This window comes from Mustela putorius, unplaced genomic scaffold (assembly GCF_011764305.1).
Source record: "Mustela putorius furo isolate JIRA1106 unplaced genomic scaffold, ASM1176430v1.1 tig00003856_pilon_pilon_pilon, whole genome shotgun sequence".
Lineage (NCBI taxonomy): Eukaryota > Metazoa > Chordata > Mammalia > Carnivora > Mustelidae > Mustela > Mustela putorius.
In genome coordinates this window covers 537,904-558,615 of record NW_025422008.1, presented here as the reverse complement: position 1 = coordinate 558,615, position 20,712 = coordinate 537,904, and the positions used below count along the sequence as shown (strand labels likewise).

General features: G+C 52.1%; 3 protein-coding genes across 7 annotated transcripts; 2 read left to right on the top strand and 1 right to left on the bottom strand.

The window, feature by feature from the left end:
- Positions 1–35: 35 nt before the first annotated feature.
- On the top strand, positions 36–11,165 carry SKIV2L (Ski2 like RNA helicase). 2 transcript variants are annotated; one of them, XM_013050192.2, is made up of 28 exons: positions 36–181; positions 259–362; positions 1,030–1,139; positions 1,229–1,346; positions 1,434–1,548; positions 1,670–1,744; positions 2,032–2,085; positions 2,184–2,374; positions 2,552–2,680; positions 2,904–3,049; positions 3,424–3,570; positions 3,702–3,786; positions 3,963–4,069; positions 4,390–4,536; positions 4,613–4,709; positions 4,895–5,107; positions 5,190–5,300; positions 7,036–7,266; positions 8,204–8,341; positions 8,496–8,633; positions 8,760–8,861; positions 9,206–9,353; positions 9,449–9,575; positions 9,715–9,925; positions 10,093–10,203; positions 10,284–10,502; positions 10,694–10,834; positions 10,922–11,165. In XM_013050192.2, the coding sequence occupies exons 1-28, from the start codon at positions 160–162 to the stop codon at positions 11,120–11,122; spliced, it is 3,738 nt and encodes a 1,245-aa protein (XP_012905646.1). In that variant the 5' UTR covers positions 36–159; the 3' UTR covers positions 11,123–11,165. The 2 variants fall into 2 exon arrangements, with proteins under 2 accessions (XP_012905646.1, XP_004780978.1); XM_004780921.2 differs by having other exon boundaries at positions 37–181; positions 8,757–8,861.
- A 59-nt stretch (positions 11,166–11,224) lies between these two features.
- Positions 11,225–13,535, bottom strand: DXO (decapping exoribonuclease). Of its 2 annotated transcripts, none has more exons than XM_004780915.3 (7): positions 13,174–13,535; positions 12,675–13,079; positions 12,308–12,543; positions 12,000–12,219; positions 11,749–11,884; positions 11,518–11,612; positions 11,225–11,433 (listed from the first exon to the last, which is right to left on the bottom strand). In XM_004780915.3, exons 2-7 carry the CDS (start codon positions 13,028–13,030, stop codon positions 11,283–11,285), a joined length of 1,194 nt encoding a protein of 397 aa, XP_004780972.1. In that variant the 5' UTR covers positions 13,031–13,079; positions 13,174–13,535; the 3' UTR covers positions 11,225–11,282. The 2 variants fall into 2 exon arrangements, with proteins under 2 accessions (XP_004780972.1, XP_004780973.1); XM_004780916.3 differs by having other exon boundaries at positions 12,675–13,036.
- A 41-nt stretch (positions 13,536–13,576) lies between these two features.
- On the top strand, positions 13,577–20,122 carry STK19 (serine/threonine kinase 19). Of its 3 annotated transcripts, none has more exons than XM_004780918.3 (7): positions 13,582–13,784; positions 13,887–14,023; positions 17,854–17,949; positions 18,205–18,344; positions 19,179–19,276; positions 19,391–19,538; positions 19,682–20,122. In XM_004780918.3, the coding sequence occupies exons 1-7, from the start codon at positions 13,685–13,687 to the stop codon at positions 19,725–19,727; spliced, it is 765 nt and encodes a 254-aa protein (XP_004780975.1). In that variant the 5' UTR covers positions 13,582–13,684; the 3' UTR covers positions 19,728–20,122. The 3 variants fall into 3 exon arrangements, with proteins under 3 accessions (XP_044921070.1, XP_004780975.1, XP_012905657.2); XM_013050203.2 differs by having other exon boundaries at positions 13,866–14,023; XM_045065135.1 differs by lacking the exon at positions 17,854–17,949 and having other exon boundaries at positions 13,577–13,784; positions 13,866–14,023.
- Positions 20,123–20,712: the final 590 nt, after the last annotated feature.

Genomic DNA, 20,712 nt, shown 5'->3' with positions numbered 1-20,712 from the left:
CCCTCCCGGCTCAGGTCAGCCTCTCTGTAACGCTCATCTCTGTCCTCCCCGGCTGCGTGTGACGGAAGTCGCCTCCACTTCCGCCCATTCTGGGGCGGGGCTCGCTCCACGGCTTCTTGCTGCACTTCCGGTCTGCCCCGCCGCTGCGGTGGCTCCAAGATGATGGAGACCGAGCGACTCGGTGAGGGGGAGGGGGTGGAACGAAGGAGTAGTCAGGGGGTGACCCTTGACCTCTGATCTCTGACCTTCCCTCTGTAGTGCTACCTCCTCCAGATCCCCTGGATCTGCCCCTTCGGCCGGTGGAGCTGGGATGCACGGGGCGCTGGGAGCTGCTCAATGTGCCTGGGGCACCAGAGAGCACCGTGAGTGAATGTTGACCCTAACATTGAGCTTCAAACCTCCTCAATTCTCCTTACTGTTGGACTCTAGCGTAACCTCATTCTTCTGTTTCTGGACTCCTGTCATCTGGGCCTGCCTTGTGCCCAACAGACCCCAGCCCAGTGGACCAGCTATGGGTTAGAGCTCATGTGTAGACAGAGCAGGGAGTGCTGGGGATACCTGAGCTCTGAGAATTACTCTTTCAAATGTGTCTTTTTTCTCTGGAGTCACCTTCTGTCTCTAAGCACCAAGGAACTGGTTGATGGCTAGCCTTTGAGGCCCTGCCTCATCCTTAGTTCTGGGCCCCCTTTCCCTAAGACTAGTGATTCTCAAATTTAAGTGTACCTTGTAATTAGTGGTGGGGATTTTTAAGAATACAAATTCCTAAATCCAATCCCAGAGATTGTGAAATTACCGTATTTTGTGTTGTATTGTAATGTATCAGTAATTGTTGTTGCCGGTAAATCAGTAGCAGGTAGTTTACCCTGGAAGACAGGATGATCTTTGGAAGATACTGTTTCTGCTTGGTTGTCCTATTTGGTCAGGAATGTCTGCTGCTTCTGATTTGAACACAAATTCCGTCACTTTCTTTTTTTGTCTGTGTCTTATGCTCTATCTTTACCTAATGTTTCTCATCTTATCCTTTACCAGCTTCCCCACGGCCTCCCTCCATGTGCCCCAGATCTGCAGCAGGAAGCAGAACAGCTGTTTTTGTCATCTCCAGCCTGGTTGCCTCTGCATGGTGTGGAGCACTCTGCCCGGTGAGGAGTCTGGACTAGGGAGGTAGGCCCCTGAAGAAAACTGGCACAGGAAAGAAGGAACACCTGAAAATTGTTTTCCTTTTCTGCAGAAAATGGCAGAGGAAAATGGATCCCTGGTCACTCTTGGCCACACAGGGGGCCCCAGTGCCCTCCGACCTTCAGGCCCAGAGACACCCAACCACAGGCCAGATTCTGGGCTACAAAGAGGTAAGAGGTCAGAGACAACAAGAAGCAGAGTAGGGAAGGGATCAGAGGCAATCTCAGCCTCACTGGGGTTGTGGTCTTTTGCCTCAGGTCCTGTTGGAGAATACGAACCTATCAGCCACCACCTCCTTGTCTCTTCGCCGGCCCCCAGGACCTATCTCCCAGTCCCTGTGGGGGAATCCAACACAGTACCCTTTCTGGCCAGGTGACTTTTATGGAAATGGAATGGTAGGGGAGAGTGCCCTCAGTCCAGGAAGGGTTCCCCACCCATCTTGTAACTCCACCCCCGCACCCCATGAATCCCTTTTTGTCCACCCTCTCCCTAGGTGGAATGGATGAGCCCACCATAACAGATCTAAGCACTCGGGAGGAGGCTGAGGAGGAGATAGACTTTGAGCAAGGTGAGGTGGTGTGGGCATGGACCCTTGGGAGTGGGGCTGTGAGGCTCGGCCCTGATGAAGAGGGGCCCCAGCCTATCATAGGGCTGCTCCTTCCCCTTCTGTGTCTTTGAGACAATTAGGGAAAGGTATCCTTGTCATAACAGTCTTTACTGTCACCTGTCAGAAAGTTGTCCTAAGTATCCCATTTTCAGCATCTGTGCTGTGAATGGTATCCTGTAGGTTTGAGTAACGTGTGACTTGTGTGACTTTGTGTAGTAGTGGTGATTCTGTCTGTCCTTGTCCTTCAGATCTTCTTACTGTTCCGCCTGGCTTCAAAAAAGGTGTGGACTTTACACCAAAGGGTGAGTTTTAACTTTGAGATGGGGCGTAGAAGTGGTGCCCTTCTCCTGTAGAACAGAGATGGATGTGACCAGGTTTCCTTTTTTTCCTTGCTCCTCAGATCACCCAGCTCCAGCTTCTGGCTTGCTCAGCCTCAGCCGTTTGCTGGAGCCTCTGGATTTGGGTGGGGGAGACGAGGATGAAACTGAGGCAGTGGGACAGCCAGGAATTCCCAGAGGGGACACTGTGGCTGCCTCCCCCTGCAGTGCTTCCATGGCCCGAGCAAGCAGCTTGGAGGACCTAGTGTTGAAGGTTGGTGGTTCTGGGCAGTTGAGGCAGGAAAGAAGGGGCCTTACTGGGGGGCTGAGGGTGAGGTGGGGTGGCTGGGTTGGTTGGGTCTAAGAGGAAGATGGGAGCATCTTTTGGGAGGGGTGGTAATGGAGAGCTATTTGACTGTATCTTTATCACTCCTTTCCACGGCTTTTGCAGGAAACATCCCCAGCTGTATCCCCTCCAGAGCCCCCCAAACCCCTGCCTCAGGAGCAGTGGGCGATTCCTGTGGATGTCACCTCCCCTGTTGGTGATTTCTACCGCCTCATTCCCCAGCCGGCCTTCCAGGTAGGCTGGCCTGGTCCTCACATCCTCACCTACTTCTTTCCCACTGTTCACTTCATTTCCTCTGCCAGCCCAGGCCAGATGCCTTCTAGGTCCTTCTTCGACCTCAGTCCTGGCCTTTCTTCACTCTGGCATGCAACTGCCACCTTGCACGCCCCAGGAGTAGGAGGCAGGAGGGTGGGCCCCTTTCCCTTCTCTAGCTGCCATCTGTTTCTCTCTCCCACAGTGGTCATTTGAGCCGGATGTGTTCCAGAAGCAGGCCATCCTGCACTTGGAGCGGCATGACTCTGTCTTCGTTGCGGCTCACACATCTGCGGGGAAGACGGTTGTGGCTGAATATGCCATTGCCCTTGCCCAGAAACACATGACTCGGTACAGGTCCCCTCCCGGGACTCCCCTTTCACCAGCTGGTCCTGGCTTCTCCCACACCCTTTCTGCTTGTTATCTCTTTCCCGCCTCTCCCTCCTCGTTGAGATGAGAGGTCTGGGGAGAAACGGAGACAGGACTAGAGTGAAGCAGGAGGGTGTGATGGGGAGAGGGGTTAGAAGACCCGCGTCAGGTTCGGAAGGGGTTGGGCTACAGAGTTTCTGTGGGGTTGTGTTGTGAAGGAGAATGTGAAGGCAGTTTGGGGAAGATCGGGGACACGTGGGCTCTGGCATGCCTCTGGGAGGGCTCAGGGTGGAAGAGGTGTGCTGCCCGGGAGGCTGTGGGGGTGCTGACCGGCTGACTTCATGTCCTCTTCCCAGCACCATTTACACATCGCCCATCAAGGCCCTGAGCAACCAGAAGTTCCGAGACTTTCGAAACACATTCGGGGATGTGGGATTGCTCACTGGGGATGTGCAGCTGCACCCAGAGGCCTCCTGCCTCATTATGACAACAGAGATCCTTCGGTGAGAGATAGGCACTCAACACGGGTGGATTTTTGGTCAGGAAGGTGAGGCTGCTTCGGACAGCATGTTCACTGAGAACAGGGTAGGGTCAGGAGCCCCTGGGGAGTCAGCCTGTGGCCTCTTCTTCCCAGCTCCATGCTGTACAGCGGCTCAGATGTCATCCGGGACCTGGAGTGGGTCATCTTTGATGAGGTTCACTATATCAATGATGCTGAGGTAGGAGGCACGGGGGCCCCAGGCTCTAGTAGTCCTCTCCTGTGGGCCTAGATCACACACCCTTGTGGACCTTACTGCCTTCTTTGCCCCCCGAATGGAACCCTGTGCGCATCCCTAGGGAAGAAGGGCAGCCCCCTCTGAGCTGCTGGTGAGTGGTGTTCTTTCTCTGTGCCCAGCGTGGGGTTGTGTGGGAGGAGGTGCTCATCATGCTCCCTGACCATGTCTCCATCATCCTTCTGAGTGCCACCGTCCCTAATGCCCTTGAGTTCGCCGACTGGATCGGGTGAGATGCGTGCCCTGGGAGGCTTGGGTGGATGGCACCATGGCTCTCCTTGGTTGGGGGAGAGGGTGAAGATGACCATAGCGAGGACAGTGGTCAGGTCTTGAGGGTGGAGAGAAGGAAGGGATGGGTTGGGCCATGTGTCCGACTCTAGTGGCTGCAGGACCCCACTTGGGTCCAGATCATTTTGTGCACTGGGAGAGGGGATGATGGGACAGCCTTCCAGTCTGGCTCCCAGAAAAGTGAAGCCAGAGGGGGAATGTGATGGGATGTGCATCTCTCCTGCACTCTTGCCCCTGACCTGCTCTCTTCTCCCCACTCAGGAGACTGAAACGTCGCCAGATATATGTGATCAGCACTGTTGCGCGCCCCGTTCCCCTGGAGCATTATCTCTTCACGGGGAACAGCCCCAAGACCCAGGGGGAGCTTTTTCTGTTGCTGGACTCCCGAGGCGCCTTCCATACAAAGGGGTAAGCTGGAGATGGGGCAGAGTCAGCGCTGTGACCCCGGGTGTGACTGTGATCACCGACCCACCCCATGTTCCAGGTACTATGCCGCTGTGGAGGCCAAGAAGGAGCGGATGAGCAAACATGCCCAGACCTTTGGGGCCAAGCAGCCCACGCATCAGGGGGGGCCCGCACAGGTGAGAACTTGGAGGCTTGTTACCTGCTACCACCTGTTTCAACTCTGTCCATTCTTCCTACGTTCTCCAGAGGTTTGGACTTGAGCTTTGAATACTGTCCAACTTGACATGGCTTCACCTCCCCTTGCTTTGGCCCTCACTAGTTCAGGGACTCAGCCTTTGCCCCTTTCTGCCCCCTTTTGTAGGACCGTGGTGTATACCTGTCCCTTCTGGCCTCCCTCCGCACCCGCGCACAGCTGCCTGTGGTGGTGTTCACCTTCTCCCGGGGTCGCTGTGATGAGCAAGCCTCGGGCCTCAACTCCCTTGACCTCACCACGAGTTCAGAGAAGAGTGAGATTCACCTCTTCCTGCAGCGCTGCCTTGCCCGCCTCCGTGGCTCTGACCGCCAGCTGCCCCAGGTATGGATGGGGGTCTTGGAGACTGGTTGGGAGAGGATTCTCCACCACCTTCTTCCTGACCATGGGCCTTGGCTCCCTGCAGGTCCTGCACATGTCCGAACTTCTGCACCGCGGCCTGGGTGTGCACCACAGTGGCATCCTGCCTATTCTTAAAGAGATCGTGGAGATGCTTTTCAGTCGAGGCCTGGTCAAGGTACACACAGTGGTAGAAGGGGGACTCTTCAGCACTTGCTGTTTGCTCCAGGGCTGCCCGGAGGGTGGAGGGGCAAGGTTTTAGAGAAGACAGCGTAGTGGTTAAGAACTTGGGCTCTGGGTCCAGACTGCCTGCGTGTGAATCCCCACTCCACTGCTTACTCACTGTGGGACCTCAGGCAAATTCCTTCATCTTTCTGAGCTTTAGGCTTTCCTGTCTTAAAATGGGGGTACACAAGATAGGTATGGCAGCATTCGGAAGAGAAACCCAAAAAGTTAGCAAGTATCTGAAAAGTTAGTCATTAGAAAAACACAATTTAAAATACTCAACAAGAAATGACTTTACAGCCACTGCTAACATTTAGGAAACTGGCGAATGCCAGGTGTTGCCAGATGTCAGAGATGATAGGATTATAGGAATTCTCATATAGGTGTAGCACATCTGGAGGGCACCCTGGCATTCTTGAGGCAAAACTATATATAATATACTCTTTGATCCTAAATTCTTTTTCTGGGTATATAATGCAAAGAAGTTCCTACCCTGGTCTGTGAGTGAAAATGTCCACTCTTCCTTCTTTTGTTGCCTGTAATCTTGTAGTAGGGTGCTGGTGGCACCAAGGTGCCATCACCAGAAGAATGGCAGGGCATTGTCAGGGGCACTCCCCCACATTGCTCTGCAGCCCCGAGCAACAGTGGATTTGGTATAACCACAGGGACTGGGATGGGTGTTGAAAACACTGTGGCAGAAAAGAAAACACGAGATACATGACTGCTGTTATGTTATTATTACTTTTCATTTGAGTACAGTTGACACACACAGTGTTACATTAATTTCAGATGTAAAACATGGTAATTCTTTTTCTGATTATACAGTAGACGGAAGTTTACCTGGTATGCTGTGCTTACCACAAGTGTAACTCCTGTCTGTCACTATCCATTGCTCTTATTAGTATCATTGGCTATATTCCTTATGCTAAACATAAGGGTGCATGTATCATTTTAAAATTTTTTTAGTGAGTTGTGAGAGAGGGGCAGAGGGAGAGAGAATCTTAAGCAGGCTCCATTCCCAGCACAGAACCCAACACAGGGCTGATAGGGCTTGATTTCACAACCCTGAGATCATGACCTGAGCCAAAGTCAAGTCGGAGGCTTAACCAGCTGAGCCACCCAGGTACCCTATCATTTATTTCTTGACTTAGGGTATAACTGCCTTTAACGTGGATTATAAATTCATGCACTCAGAATAGGGTACAATCTGCAAGAATATAATCACACAGAACGATACTCTATACCGGGATGATTGATGGTGGAGGGATGGGAGTGAGCTATGAGGGTTACAAGAAAAGAAGTAGAGGGGTGCCCGGGTGGCTTAGTCTGTTAAGCGCCTGCCTTCAGCTCAGGTCATGATCCCAGGGTCCTGGGAATGAGCTGCATTGGGCTCCCTGCTCAGCGAGGAGCCTGCTTCTCCCTCTCCCTCTGCCTGCTGCACCCCCTGCTTATTCTCTCTCTCTGTGTCAAATAAATAAATAAATAAAATCTTAAAAAAACCAAAGTAGATAGTTAAATAGATAAAACGAGGAAAATACAGTGCTTACACTATGATTGGCCCTGAAAGTTAAATGAGATCCTGCGAGTTAACTGTCTGGGACTTAGCCTCGGCTACAAAGTAAGGTGCACTTGGCTAGGGTGGGGTGTGTATTGCACCACTTTGCTGAAGCTCTCTTCCCCCATTCCAGGTCTTGTTTGCCACAGAGACTTTTGCCATGGGTGTAAATATGCCTGCCCGAACAGTGGTGTTTGACTCCATGCGGAAGCATGATGGCTCCGCCTTCCGGGACCTGCTCCCTGGAGAGTACGTGCAGATGGCGGGCCGGGCAGGCCGGAGGGGCCTGGACCCCACCGGCACTGTCATCCTGCTCTGCAAGGGCCGTGTGCCTGAAATGGCAGACCTGCACCGCATGATGATGGTGAGCCGGGGTGGGATGGGCTGAGCTGGGAGGGCCCCAACTCCGGTTACTGGCCCAATTCTCTCTTCCAGCCCTCTTCCCCCTCCCCTTTCTTTGCATAGTTGACCCTTGAACAGTGTAGGGTTAGGGGCACTGACCTCCTGCACAGTCAGATAGCCATGTACAACTTCTGACTCCTGGAAAACTTAACTACTAATAGTGTATACTGTTGGCCTGAAGCCTTACTGGTAACAGATGATCAACACCTATATGTATGTTACACATATTATGTGTTGTATTCTTAAAATAAAGCAACAGATAAGAAAATGTTATGAAGGAACTTATAAGAAAGAAAATACTTATAGGACTATACAGCATTTACTGAAAGAAATCCATGCATAGGGACGCCTGGGTGGCTCAGTTGGTTGGACGACTGCCTTCGGCTCAGATCATGATCCCGGAGTCCCGGGATCGAGTCCCACATCAGGCTCCCAGCTCCATGGGGAGTCTGCTTCGCTCTCTGACCTTCTCCTCGCTCATGCTCTCTCTCACTGTCTCTCTCTCAAATAAATAAATAAAATCTTTAAAAAAAAAAAAAGAAATCTATGCATAAGTGAACCCGTAAAGTTCAAACCCATGGTGTTCAAGGGTCAACTGTACTTTTTTCTTTTGCCGGGGAGAAATCAAGGTCAGAGTGAGCAGATCTGAGGATTAGACTATCATCTCTAGTTTATTGTCAGTGTGAAGACAGAGCCAGGTAGGACCTTGGAGAGCCTATTTAGTTTTCTTCCCTTATTTTGCAGAGGTGAGTAAGCGGTTTGTCTAAGGTCCTATGGTTGCAGAGAGGGGACGAGATCTGCTGGGAGTAGAACTGCTCCCTAAGGGGCTGGCTGGGGGGCAGCTGGTCCCCAGCCCCCACCCCCGGCTCCATCTCACTGGGTTCTTTGACCTGGCCCAGGGGAAGCCATCACAGCTGCAGTCCCAGTTCCGACTCACATATACCATGATCCTGAACCTGCTGCGGGTGGACGCCCTCAGGGTGGAGGACATGATGAAGAGAAGCTTCTCTGAGTTTCCATCCCGCAAGGACAGCAAGGTGAGGAGGTTGGGATGACCAGTATACTGGGCAGGCAGTTGGGACAAGGGAAGCCGGACTGGGAAGGGGCGGACATCTGGAGACCAGGGGGTGCAGGTGGGGACGGTGGGACACTGGGGACTGTCCTTTCACACCTTCCCCCACTTCGGCCCAGGCTCATGAACAGGCTCTAGCTGAACTGACCAAGAGACTAGGGGCCTTGGAGGAACCTGACACGACTGGCCAATTGGTTGACCTGCCTGAGTATTACAGCTGGGGGGAGGAACTGACAGAGACCCGGAGCCTGATCCAGGTGAGTGTTGTGGGGGTGATGGAGAAAGAGGGGAAGAGAATGCAACACTTTGGGTGCTCCTGAACCTAATCCCAGCCTAGTCTCTGTGTCCGTGATGCTTCCTTCTCTCTCCCCACTCTTTAGCAGCGCATCATGGAGTCTGTGAATGGGCTCAAGTCTCTCTCAGCGGGAAGGGTGGTGGTTGTGAAGAATCAGGAGTATCACAACACATTGGGTGTGATCCTGCAGGTGAGGGTAATGGAAACTCGGACCGTGGGGGGAGTTGGAGTGAATGGGGAAGGAGTTGGGTTGGGAGGAGGGAGGAAGGAACCTCATTCCCATCTTCCCCCTTGGCTGGGGGCAGTTGGTCACAATGGTATACTCATATGCGTTCTTGCTCTCCTTTCCTGTTGTTTTCCACTGGGTGCCTACCTCCTTGTCCGCCCCCGAAGACTGCTTTGACTTGGGTTACCAGTCCATACTGGTGGCTCTGCAGTTGCTTCATGATCACTGCCCGAGGGTGGGGATCTGCTCCCGATCTTTGATCTCCGCTCCTCATGTTGCCCTGGCCTGGCCTTCCCCATCTACCCTAGGTCTCCTCGAACTCCACCAGCAGGGTATTTACAACCCTGGTCTTGTGTGATAAGCCTGTGTCTGAGGACCCACAGGAGAGGCCACCAGCCACCCCAGATGTGCCCTACCCCGATGATCTTGTGGGATTCAAGCTGTTCCTGCCTGAAGGTGAACATGGGGCAGATGTCCGGGTTCCTGACAGCAGTGTGGGCTGCTTGCCTGGGTTCATGGTAATGTTTGGTCCTGCTCTCCCCTTTTCACAGGACCTTGTGACCACACAGTGGCCAAGCTCCAGCCAGGAGATGTGGCCGCCATCACCACCAAGGTTCTCCGGGTGAATGGGGAGAAGATCTTGGAGGACTTCAGCAGGAGGCAGCAACCAAAATTCAAGTCAGGGATGCTGGGGGGGGGGATCCTTTTCCTGGGGAGGGACCATGTAACGGGGTGTGGAGAGGTGCGGCTGGGGTGTAGGGGCTTCTGTGGAAGAAAAGACTCTGCCTTAGTTTTCAAGACTTTGCTCCTTCCTCAGGAAGGATCCTCCCATTGCAGCTGTGACCACTGCTGTGCAGGAACTGCTGCGTCTGGCTCAGGCCTACCCAGCGGGACCCCCTACCCTTGACCCTGTCAATGACCTGCAGCTCAAAGATGTATCAGTGGTAGAGGGGGGGCTCCGAGCCCGGAAGCTGGAGGAGCTGATTGGCAGTGCTCAGTGTGTGCACAGCCCTCGTTTCTCTGCCCAGGTAGGGTCCTGGATGCCAGCTCCCAAGCTGAGAGGTGGGAGTGGGGGGTGGGTTTCCCTTCTGGACCCCTGTACACTGGCCAGTCCCATCTCTGCCCTTGTCCTTGGTGCCCTCCTGCCCTGGGGCATGGGGAAGACTAATGTGCTTCCGCTGGTGGCTCTCTGCAGTACCTGAAGCTGCAGGAGCGCGTGCAGATACAGAAGGAGATGGAGCGACTACGCTTCCTGCTGTCAGATCAGTCACTGCTGCTGCTCCCAGAGTATCACCAGCGAGTAGAGGTCGGAGGGGCAGCAGTGGGGGGTAGGGGGCTAGTGAGGGAGAAGATAGCAGGCTCCCAACACCTACCATCTTTCTTCAGGTGCTCCGAACCCTGGGTTATGTAGACGAGGTGGGCACGGTGAAGCTGGCAGGGCGGGTGGCTTGTGCCATGAGCAGCCATGAGCTGCTCCTCACTGAGCTCATGTTTGACAATGCTCTGAGTGCCCTGCGGCCGGAGGAGATTGCAGCCCTGCTCTCCGGCCTGGTCTGCCAGAGCCCTGGGGACCCAGGGGAGCAGCTCCCAAGCACCCTCAAACAGGTAGGGGACACCCAACCCACTTCTCCCCCTTGGCTGTGGTGTTCCCAATTCCCATCCCTGGGTGTTCTCCAGGTGATGCCTCCAGCCCTGTTAAGTGTCCCTAAGAGCTGGGATGCTGCCTTTCTTGACCTGGGACTCCCCACTCCTGGAGAAGGAAGGCAGGGTCTGAGCCTCTCCTTTCCCATCTGCAGGGAGTTGAACGTGTCCGGGCTGTGGCCAAGCGGATTGGTGAGGTCCAGGTGGCCTGTGGCTTGAACCAGACAGTGGAGGAATTTGTGGGGGAGCTGAATTTTGGGCTTGTCGAAGTTGTGTACGAGTGGGCCCGGGGCATGGTGAGTCACTGGGGTTTTGTGGGTGGCGGGTTGGGGAGAGGCTGCCCAGGTCTACCACATTCAGTCCTCACCCTGCTTCCCTTACAGCCCTTCTCCGAGCTGGCGGGGCTTTCGGGGACCCCTGAGGGCCTGGTGGTCCGCTGCATCCAGCGCCTGGCTGAGATGTGTCGCTCACTGAGGGGGGCAGCCCGCCTTGTAGGTGAGCCTGTGTTAGGTGCCAAGATGGAGACAGCAGCTACCCTGCTACGGAGGGACATCGTCTTTGCAGCCAGCCTGTACACTCAGTGAATGCCCTCTGTGTAAAAATGTAGTAATAAAACAGTAAACCACGTGTGTGTACTGGAGGTGCTGGGCAGGGTCGACTCAGGCAAAAGACATAGCAAGAAGAACCACCTAGAAATATGCTTTTATCTGTGCACACAGAGACAGGACCAGCCCTTTCAAGGTCTCAGTCTTTGGGGGAAGGTGTCCTGGGGGCTGATGGGAGGTCCCGGGTCACAGCTTCCACATACCATGTGGGCAGGAAGACGTAGGGTGCGTCTTGATGTTTAGACACTGTGACTGGGCTGCCAGGCTCCCAGGAGAAGAGATAGACAAGCCTAGGGGGCACATGGAGTCACAAGTTGAGGGCTGGAGGAGAGCTCCGGGGACCCAGGGGGCAGGGACAGAGCTCAAAGACTCACCTGGGATCATCCTGGACAACTGTGTTCTGGGCAAAGCTAAGGAAGGCAGCACAGAAGTTCATGCACACGGAGGGATTCCAGCCATCACGGTCATTCTAAAGAGGGCCAAGGAGGAGGGAGAAGATAGGCAGTGAGGGGGCAGGGAGGGGAAAACGGACTACAGCCGGGAACACTGGACCTGTGGCCCTGGTGTGGGGGATGCAGGTGGGAGCTGCGACACCGCTGCCTTACCCTGACATACTCGAACATCTCCATGGTAGGAAAGGTCTTGAGGGAACAGACGAAACCCTCTGGGTTACGGAAGCCAGCAACGACGTTTGGGACCCCCAAAAGGAATGACTGAGCCCACCATTTTAGCAGCTTATGTCTGTCAGGAAAGGCAAGGGGTCAGTAGGACCTTTCCTCCACCCTCCAGCTTCTCTCAGGTCCCTTTTCCAGCTCTCTTGTTTTAGGCTCTCACCCTACCCAACCCCATTCTGAACCTGTAGAAGTTCCTCCAGTGGCCAGGCCTGTGCATCTCCTTGGAAGTCTTGAGCTCCACATAGCAGGCAGGGGGCTGTGTGCATGGGGCCCGGGGGTCCATGCAGTCTACCTCCCCCGAGAAGAGTAGACGGTGGTTTCCCAGGCGGCTGCGTAGCACAGAGCAGAAGGCCACATTGGTGTTAACCTCCCCGGAGGGATCTGGGAAGCTTCCAGGCTTGTCTGCACAAGGAGAGAAATGGCAACAAGGGTGGGGACTTTCAATCTCTGGGGAAGAGCATGTAGGCTACAGAGCAGGGGCAACTCTCACCTGCACACATGTACTGCTCAAACTTGTACCCCATGTACATAAGCTCCCGGAGGAGGGGTGGCCGGGCAAGCCTCTGGGCCCGAGCTGCTGGTGTCTCTACTTCACTCAGGTACAGTGTCCCCTGGAAGCGGGAGGCCGCCAGCTGCCAGCCCTCCTGCTGCTCGTACGGTGTCGTCAGCAATTTTGTCAGGTGCCCCCGCCATGTCACTATGGCCTCTGCCAGCCAGCCTGGACCCCTAAAGGGAGGAGTTAGAAGCATTAGCTCAGATGATTTCCCCAAGAGTCTACGTTCCTTCTAAAGACTGAACCCACTCCAGCTTAGAGGGTAGGTGCAGATCTCTAGATCTGTGTGCTGTACTTTGCTCACCCCTCCAGCTTGCCTCGGTGATCCAGGAGCCAGTGCAGCAGGTGGTCCAACCCCTCTTGGAGCTCCTCATCCCTGGGTTGGTATCGATCAGGGTATCCATCTCTGAGGTCAAAATTGGGGCCTTGGTCATTGGTAGGGGGTGGGCTGTAGTAGCGCAAGGCTTGAGCATCTCCGTGGTACTGGCGTTGTGCATCCAGAGAGAAGCAGCCCAGTTCGGAAGGGCGCCCATAGAAAGGAAAGGGCCCAGTATAGAGGGCAGGGTCTGTGGGCAGCGAGGATGCTGGGCTGGTGAGTTTGTTCCGAGGCTCAGCTACCTCTACATTCTCCAATTTTCTCTTGTTCTCTCTGCGATCCATGAGGTCCTAAGAACGGAAGGTTGGGAAGTTATCCTTTCACAGAGGAGCCCTGGAAAAGGGAGACTCTGGGTTAGGACTAGGCGAGCCTACTGATGGCCAGGCTCTGGCCCTGGAACAGAACCAAGGCCAGGTGCATAGCCCACCTTTTCCCTTGCCCTATATCCCCGCCTCCAGATGCTCCAAACGCAGTAAGCTGAGGAAGGCTGTCCGGGCTCACAGCAAGGATCTGATTGTCCCAAAGCCCGCCAACCTCGACCTCCACCTCCGCGGAGCTAAAGCGACAAGGCAGGTACGTCCGGAAGACGGGGTGGCACGCAAAAGTGGTTTTCCGCCCTCCAAGACGCAATCATGCAGCGACAGTGGCTGGCAGACCCCTCAGCCGCGCGGGGCGGGGAGCGCTTCATCCCGCCGCCCACGCGTTCCGGACTCTGAGAGCCGGCTGAGGCAGCCGATCCCGGCAGGCGTGCGGCGACGCTCCTCCCCCGCCGGCTGAAAAGGCAAGTTGACGCCGCTTCGGTCTCACGTCATTCTTCTTCCGCGGGGCAGACCGGCCTCCCGGGAGCCTGAGGTCACTGCTGTGCGCCGGAAGACGCTGTCTCCTTGGCCCCTTGTCTCAACACAGACCTCTTCCCCGGCCGCCTGACATCCCGGGATATGAGCCGGAAGAGACAGCGCCTGGTCCCGGACGCCTTTGGGCTGAAGAGGCGGCGGGAGCGAGGACAGGCAGAGGCGGATCCTCTAAGGGGCGAGTCGGGTAAGCGCGGCCGCCCCAGGGCGACATGGGGAGCGGCGGGCGGTGGGAGAACGGCGCCCCCCGCCCTCCTTCTCGCTGCAGTGACCCGGTCTCTCCGCCCAGGGTCGGCGCGCGCGGCGGTCGCCGAGCTGGTGCAGCTGTTCCCGCGAGGCCTGTTCGAGGACGCGCTGCCGCCCATAGCGCTGAGGAGCCAGGTGTACAGCCTCGTGCCGGACCGGACGGTGGCCGACCGGCAGCTGGTGAGCGGCGTCGGAGCGACAGACGGAAGCAGCTTCCCGGCCTCGCGGGCGCTCCCGAGGGTCCCCATCACTCAGACGCTCGGTGGCTCCGCCGGCCCTCGGCCGCTCAGCGGGCGTTCGGGCCCTTTGGGCCGGTCCTTGCGGGGCCAAGGAAAATGCCACAGACCCTGTTAGAAGACCCAGAGGCAGTAGGGAGCATGCCACATCGTGCAAGTGGAAGAGCGACTCTTGGGAAAACGGAGTCATCGGGCACAGTTGGAGCTTTACAGCGCTGGGAATGCAGGCGGGCGTCTGGTCGCGGCAGGCCTTGTGCGGCGTTGGTGTTTCAGACTTAACACGGAAGGCGATAAGCTAGCGGAGAATGTTAATCAGGAGAGGGAACGCTGTGTTGCGTGGATTGGAGGGAGTGAGATGAGACGGGGAGATCAGTGAGGAAGATACTGCATCGGAGAACTGGCGAAGGTCTAAATGAGGGGAGAGCAGTAGGGAGGGCGAGGGTGGGTGAAGGTGGAGGGGAGTGGGGAAGAGGGAAGAGTCCAGGAAGAGTCAGATTTTCTGGATGATGGGGATTGAGTGGTTGGTGGAGTGAATAGAAGAGGAGGGCACTGGGGCACCTGGGTGGCTCAGTGGGTTAAAGCCTCTGACTTCAGCTCAGGTCATGATCCCAGGGTCCTGGGATCGAGCCCCGCATCGGGCTCTCTGTTCCAAGGAGAGCCTGCTTCCTTCTCTCTCTGCCTGACTCTCTGCCTACTTGTGATCTCTCTCTGTCAAATAAATAAACAAGATCTTAAAAAAAAAATGTATCTTTATAAAAAAAAAAAAAGGAGGGCACTGAGTTGTTTGGGTGGATGATAGGTTTGATTTTGTACAAGTTGGAGGTGCATGGGTAGCATCCAAAGGCAAGTGTGTAGTGGACAGTTGGATATGAGGGACTGGAGAGAATTCTGGGCCAGTGATACTAGGTTTGGAGTGGTTGAGGTATGAGCAGTGGTTCAGTCTGTGGATGTGGGTGAGATTGGGTAGGAAGAGTGAGTAGAGGAGTAATTTGTAACCTTTTTACAAACTTTAAAAGATAATGAAAGTTATGACTCTTCTCACAAAAATGTATACGTGCCACATACATACAAGATGTATGTGCATTTTTTGGGGGGAGGGGACGTTGTTTCATGGGTCCTCGGGTCCAGGGTTAAGGACCTCGAGTGTAGAGTGAAAGGACCAAATCTACAAAATTGAGAGATACCTATGTTTAAGGCAGTCCTGAGTTCTGTTTCAGAATTATCTGGGCTGCTTATTCAAAAATAAAGGTTCCTGGGACTCACCTAAAGCTAATAGATGCAGATCTTTTGAGTGTAGGACCTGGGAATCTACATTTTGAATTACTGTCTCAAGTGATTCTTCCTTAAGATTTGGGACCCATTGATGTGAGGGGAAAGCATAGGAAGAGGAGTCTCTGGAAGAAGCTGAGAAGGAATTGCGGGAGTTAGGAGGAACCACGGAAGAGGCGTATTGAGAAATCACATAGATTGTCAAGGAGGTGGAGTAGCTGGCAGTGTTAGAACCCGTGATTTAAGACAGTGGTCAGTATAGGGATTAAGTAAAATAATATCCAAAATCTGTCCATTGGATTTAGCAGGTGGAAGATTAATGGCATCCTGTCAGGATGAAAGGAGGGAAGAAAAGGAAGATGGAGACTAGCTCCACTCTCATGAGGAAGTGAGTTAGATGGAACCACTCCTTATAGACTATTTGTTGTTTTTTTAATTTACTGATGTTAGCCTAAATTTTAAAAAAGCTTTAAAAATGCATAAAAGAAAATATAAACACACACACAATTTAAAAATGTTCATAAAGCAGATATCCATTTAACCACTACCCAAGGCCACCTATAGCTACATACATCAATCTCCAGTCAAAAGGACTTAATGTCCCTTGGTGGTAACTATGGTCCTAACTGGTACAATAGTCGTTCCTTTGGTTCGCTTTATACCATCTGTGTGATAACCTGTAAATGACATAGCTTAGTTTTATCCATTTTTGACCTTGAGATAAACAAAATCATACTGTATATATGTACATACATATATATGTACTATATTTATATCTTGTTTCATTAGGAGAATACTTTTGAAATTCTCAGTTTCAAATAGTTCAGTAGCAATAGTTCATACACTTTCATAGTTTTCTATTTTGTGAATATGTCTCATTTTGTTCTAGTGAAAAAAATTATGTTTCTAGGCAATCTATCATCTGAATTTTCTTTCTTTCTTTCTTTCTTTTTTTTAAGATTTTATTTATTTGTCAGAGAGAGAGCAAGCGAGAGCAAGCACAGGCAGACAGAGTGGCAGGCAGAGTCAGAGGGAGAAGCAGGCTCCCTGTGGAGCAAGGAGCCCGATGTGGGACTCGATCCAATGATGCTGGGATGATGACCTGAGCTGAAGGCAGCTGCTTAACCAACTGAGCCACCCAGGCGTCCCTATCATTTGAATTTTCAAATTTATTGGCATAAAATTTGTAGTCTCATTTTATTGTTTATTGGATGTGTAGCAATGATCCTTTTTTCATTCTTTATATTGATTATCTCTGCTTTATCTAGTCCACCCATCCCTCCCCCCCCCAACCGTTTTCTTGGTCAGTCTCATCAGTGGCTTATCAATTTTAATAGTTTTATCAATAGCTTTGTTGTTTTCTTGTACACATATTTTCTATTTTATTAGTGTTTATTCTCTACTGTTGTGTTTCTTTTACTTTTTTCTGATTAATTTCATCCTCTCTTCACTTCTAATATATGCGTGTTAAGTTGTAGTTTATCTTAGTCATGTGCAGGTATATATATATATAGTTTTGGTATATATTTTTGGCTACCTTTCAGTTTAAAATATGTTCTAACTTCTTTTGTCATGTTTTTTCTTGGACCGAGGGTTGATTAGGAATGTATGTCTTAATTTTAATCTGTCTTTAATTTTAATGTATGTGTGCGTTTTCATATTACCTATTTGTCACTGATTTCTGACACAAAAGATACTGTGGTCAGGGAATATAAACAATATGCTTTTAGTCATTTGAAGTTTATTGAGATTTGCTTTGTGCTATGTGTTCAGTTTTGCTAAATATTCTATATATATTTGAAGAGAATATGTATTTTTCAGTTATTAGTTTCTTAGTAACTAAAGTTAATGCAAGTTATTTCCTTACCTCTGTTTGTTCTATGAGTTTTTGAGAGGTGGATTAATTAATTTATGTGATTATGGATTTGCTAGTATCTTTTCAAATATTTTCCCTACCTTCTCACCTTCCCTCACCCAAAGTCTTGACTGTTAATTCCTTGAAGGCAGGGTCCATGTCTTAATCACTATCTTATTTTAGTGTCTGGCATATGATTGGAAAATACATATTGATTTCTTTTTTTTTTTTTTTAAAGATTTTATTTATTTATTTGACAGAGGGAGATCACAAACAGGCAGAGAGGCAGGCAGAGAGAGAGAGGAGGAAGCAGGCTCCCTGTTGAGCAGAGAGTCCGATGCGGGGCTCGATCCCAGGACCCTGAGATCATGACCTGAGCCGAAGGCAGCGGCTTAACCCACTGAGCCACCCAGGCGTCCCCATATTGATTTCTTGATAGGCAGCTGATGGGGTGGGTGGATGGGAAAGTGGGTAACTAATTTGAAAAGACTATTTAGTAATCCACCTGATTCTCTTCCCACAGTTTTTTCTTTGCTTAGAGAAAAATTCCCAGTGTTTGCAATAAAATATCCCTGCCCAAAAGTGCCCAGAATATATCAGAGTATCTTACCCTGATACCATTCTTTTTACTCCCATCTCCCTGGAGACAGAAGGAGCTTCAAGAGCAGGGGGAGATCAGAGTCATCCAACTAGGCTTTGACTTGGACGCCCATGGAATTATCTTCACTGAGGACTACAGGACCAGAGTGCGTGTAACTGTGTGTGTGTGCCATAGGGTGTGGGGGGCAAGCAGGGAAGTTGGAGAATGGAAATAAAGAGACAGTTTTTCCGCTCTGTGTGTTACAGAGAGGACACAGAGCTCTGGTCCGTAGTAATATAAAGGAGAAGAAAAGGAGGTAGAAGGACATGAGCAAAAGGGAAAACGGGAGGAGGAATATCCTGGAGATGGTCAGTAGAGGCTGAGGTTGGGGCCAGACCTCATCTCTCATCTCTGGTTCCAGGTCCTCAAGGCCTGCGATGGCCGACCATATGCTGGGGCAGTGCAGAAGTTTCTGGCTTTGGTACTTCCAGCCTGTGGGGACCTTAGCTTCCAGCAAGACCAAATGACACAGACCTTCGGCTTCAGGGACCCAGAGATCACGTGAGACTTGGGGGAATAACAGAGCTCAGGCATCTGAGACTTCTCTGTATCCATCCAGTCCCATCCAGCTTTGTCCTTTTGGTGAACCTGCCAAAAAGATAGATGGACTCTTCTTTTTAGGAAAATGACCCTAATTTGTGCTCCGCCCATAAGAGAGGAGGCCTGTTTTTATCTGAGTCCTTGGAAAGAGCCCTAGTCTAGAATTCAAGAGATCTGGGTGACTAATCCAATGAATTTAGAGGCCTGGCAGGCACCATAAATGCCTATTGTGAACCCTGCTGAGACTAAGAGAATTGAGAATGGTAGGAGCTTGGATGCCCCTAAAACCTACATTAAAAAGCAGTGACTGGACAAGGGCAAAATAAAGATTCCATTTCAGGGGGCCTTATCTGGCTCAGGCTCCCTATTTTGTAACCCAAGGCAAATGTGAAAGCATTTTATAAACTTTTTAGTAAGACATGGGGAAGCCATGGTGAGGTATACATCAGCAGAGGCAGGAGCCCAGAAGAAAGGCCCTTGTTTCACCCTTGGGGTTGGGCTGAGGCTGTGTCAGGGCATGTGGTCAAGGAGGGCTTCTAGAAGCAGAAGGTGATTTAGTTGAACAAGTAATAATAATGCAAAAGAAAGGGGGTGGGGAGTAGGAGCCGGGGAATGGAAGCAAGGCCGGGCACCAAACAGCAGGGTGGTGGGAACGAGAACCATTCCAGGGTGGGCTTCTGTTCCTTAGTCCCTTTACATGGTTGCCCATTTGGGGAGACTGTTCAAGCATCAGTGGGCAGGAATAGGATTCTCAGAGCTCAACTCTTCTCTCTCTTGACTCCCCACCCTCCTTAGGCAACTAGTGAATGCTGGAGTGCTCACCGTCCGAGATGCTGGGAGTTGGTGGCTGGCCGTGCCTGGTGCTGGGAGATTCATTAAATATTTTGTTAAAGGTATTCTATCCGCATCTCAAGTCTTCACCCGCTTAAGAACGAACACCTTTGGGTAGTTTCTCGGGGCCCAGGCCTTATTCCCCTTTCCCCTCTTCTGTGCCATTTCTTCTCCAGGGCGCCAGGCTGTCCTTGGCATGGTCCGGAAGGCCAAGTACCGGGAGCTACTCCTATCAGAGCTCTTGGGCCGGCGGGCACCTGCCACGGTGCGACTCGGCCTCACCTACCACGTGCATGACCTCATTGGGGCGCAGCTGGTGGACTGGTGAGTCTCACCCCCAGCCTCTGGCAGATCACCAAGCAGTGGCCCAAGGTTGGATTCCCTCTGCCATATTCCAGGTCAAGCTCTGAGTTTTCCCCGGACTTTAGGCCTGGGGATCTGGCTTCAGCCTCGTCTTTCTTTTGCAGTGTCTCCACCACTTCTGGAACTCTTCTCCGCCTGCCGGAGACCTGAGGATTCTCCTCGTTATTGCATACCTCCCCAGAGTGGGGTGAGAGGGACCCAGGAGTACTGCCCAGTGGTGGCTGAGACAGGGTCACCTTGGCAAGGCATGGGAGCCCAGATGATTGTTGGCCTTGCTTCTGCTCAAAGGGTCAGATGCGATTGCTGCTGTTTACCTGGGCTCTGATCCAGTGGTGGGGTTTGGGCAATGCTTCTCTGCCCTTCCATGGAAGTGGAGCCAGAAAGCAGGCCAAGGCCATGGCTATTGCCTTTCTTGTAGCAAAGTCTGCTGTCACTCTCTTGGGATAGGAAGACAGGATTTCTGGGGAGGCTGGTGAGGGAGGGCAGAGTCCTCTGTTCTATATATCAAGGTAAAACTGCCAAATAAAGTACTTCTGCCTGTGCGATTCCCTGGATGTCTTTGTTTAATGTGGTGTATCTGGGCGCCTCATTTGTGGGTAGAGTTAAAGCTAGACTTGAGCCTGAGCTTTGCCTCGTTGTTCAGAGAGATAAAAAAAGGACACTGAGGTCAGTTCTCCCTATGGGAGATAAAGGTATACCTGATCTAAACAACAGAATTTCTGTTAAGGCCTGCACAAAGCAAAGGTCTGGTGTCGTTCAGGTTTTGTGGGGGTTGTAGTTAGAGATAAGCGTCTTGTACCTTGTTTTGTAAAGATTTTTATGAAGGAGCTTGTGTCTCCAACCATGTACATTGAACTATGCCCACACATACTGGAGAATGTGTGTGTGTGTGTGTGTGTGTGTGTACACGTGTGTGTGTGTGTATGTGTGTGTGTATGTATGTGCCCTCAGATACACCTAGTACGGGGGCTATCCGGGGCACTGGGATGAGAGGGGTTAACACAGAAGGACAGAACACAACTCTGGGCCATGATTTCCTCATTCCCTCAGAGACCCAGGTGTCCGGGGTGTTGTCCTCCCTCCCCCTGCCCCTACTAAATACTGGGCCTGGGGCCAGTTGCATTTCTTGCCTGTC

Excerpts from the sequence above, each read along its gene's own strand:
- SKIV2L (XM_004780921.2), top strand. The coding sequence starts at position 160 with ATGATGGAGACCGAGCGACTCG. Across the intron at positions 1,745-2,031 it reads GGAGATAGACTTTGAGCAAG|ATCTTCTTACTGTTCCGCCT; the intron begins GTGAGGTGGTGT and ends CTTGTCCTTCAG. Across the intron at positions 3,050-3,423 it reads GCCCAGAAACACATGACTCG|CACCATTTACACATCGCCCA; the intron begins GTACAGGTCCCC and ends TCCTCTTCCCAG.
- DXO (XM_004780915.3), bottom strand. The coding sequence starts at position 13,030 with ATGGATCGCAGAGAGAACAAGAGAAAATTGGAGAATGTAGAGGTAGCT. Across the intron at positions 12,544-12,674 it reads CACCGAGGCAAGCTGGAGGG|GGGTCCAGGCTGGCTGGCAG; the intron begins GTGAGCAAAGTA and ends TCCTCCCTTTAG. Across the intron at positions 11,885-11,999 it reads CACTGGAGGAACTTCTACAG|ACATAAGCTGCTAAAATGGT; the intron begins GTTCAGAATGGG and ends CTTTCCTGACAG.
- STK19 (XM_013050203.2), top strand. The coding sequence starts at position 13,685 with ATGAGCCGGAAGAGACAGCGCCTGGTCCCGGACGCCTTTGGGCTGAAG. Across the intron at positions 13,785-13,865 it reads TCCTCTAAGGGGCGAGTCGG|TGACCCGGTCTCTCCGCCCA; the intron begins GTAAGCGCGGCC and ends TTCTCGCTGCAG. Across the intron at positions 18,345-19,178 it reads TTCAGGGACCCAGAGATCAC|GCAACTAGTGAATGCTGGAG; the intron begins GTGAGACTTGGG and ends CACCCTCCTTAG.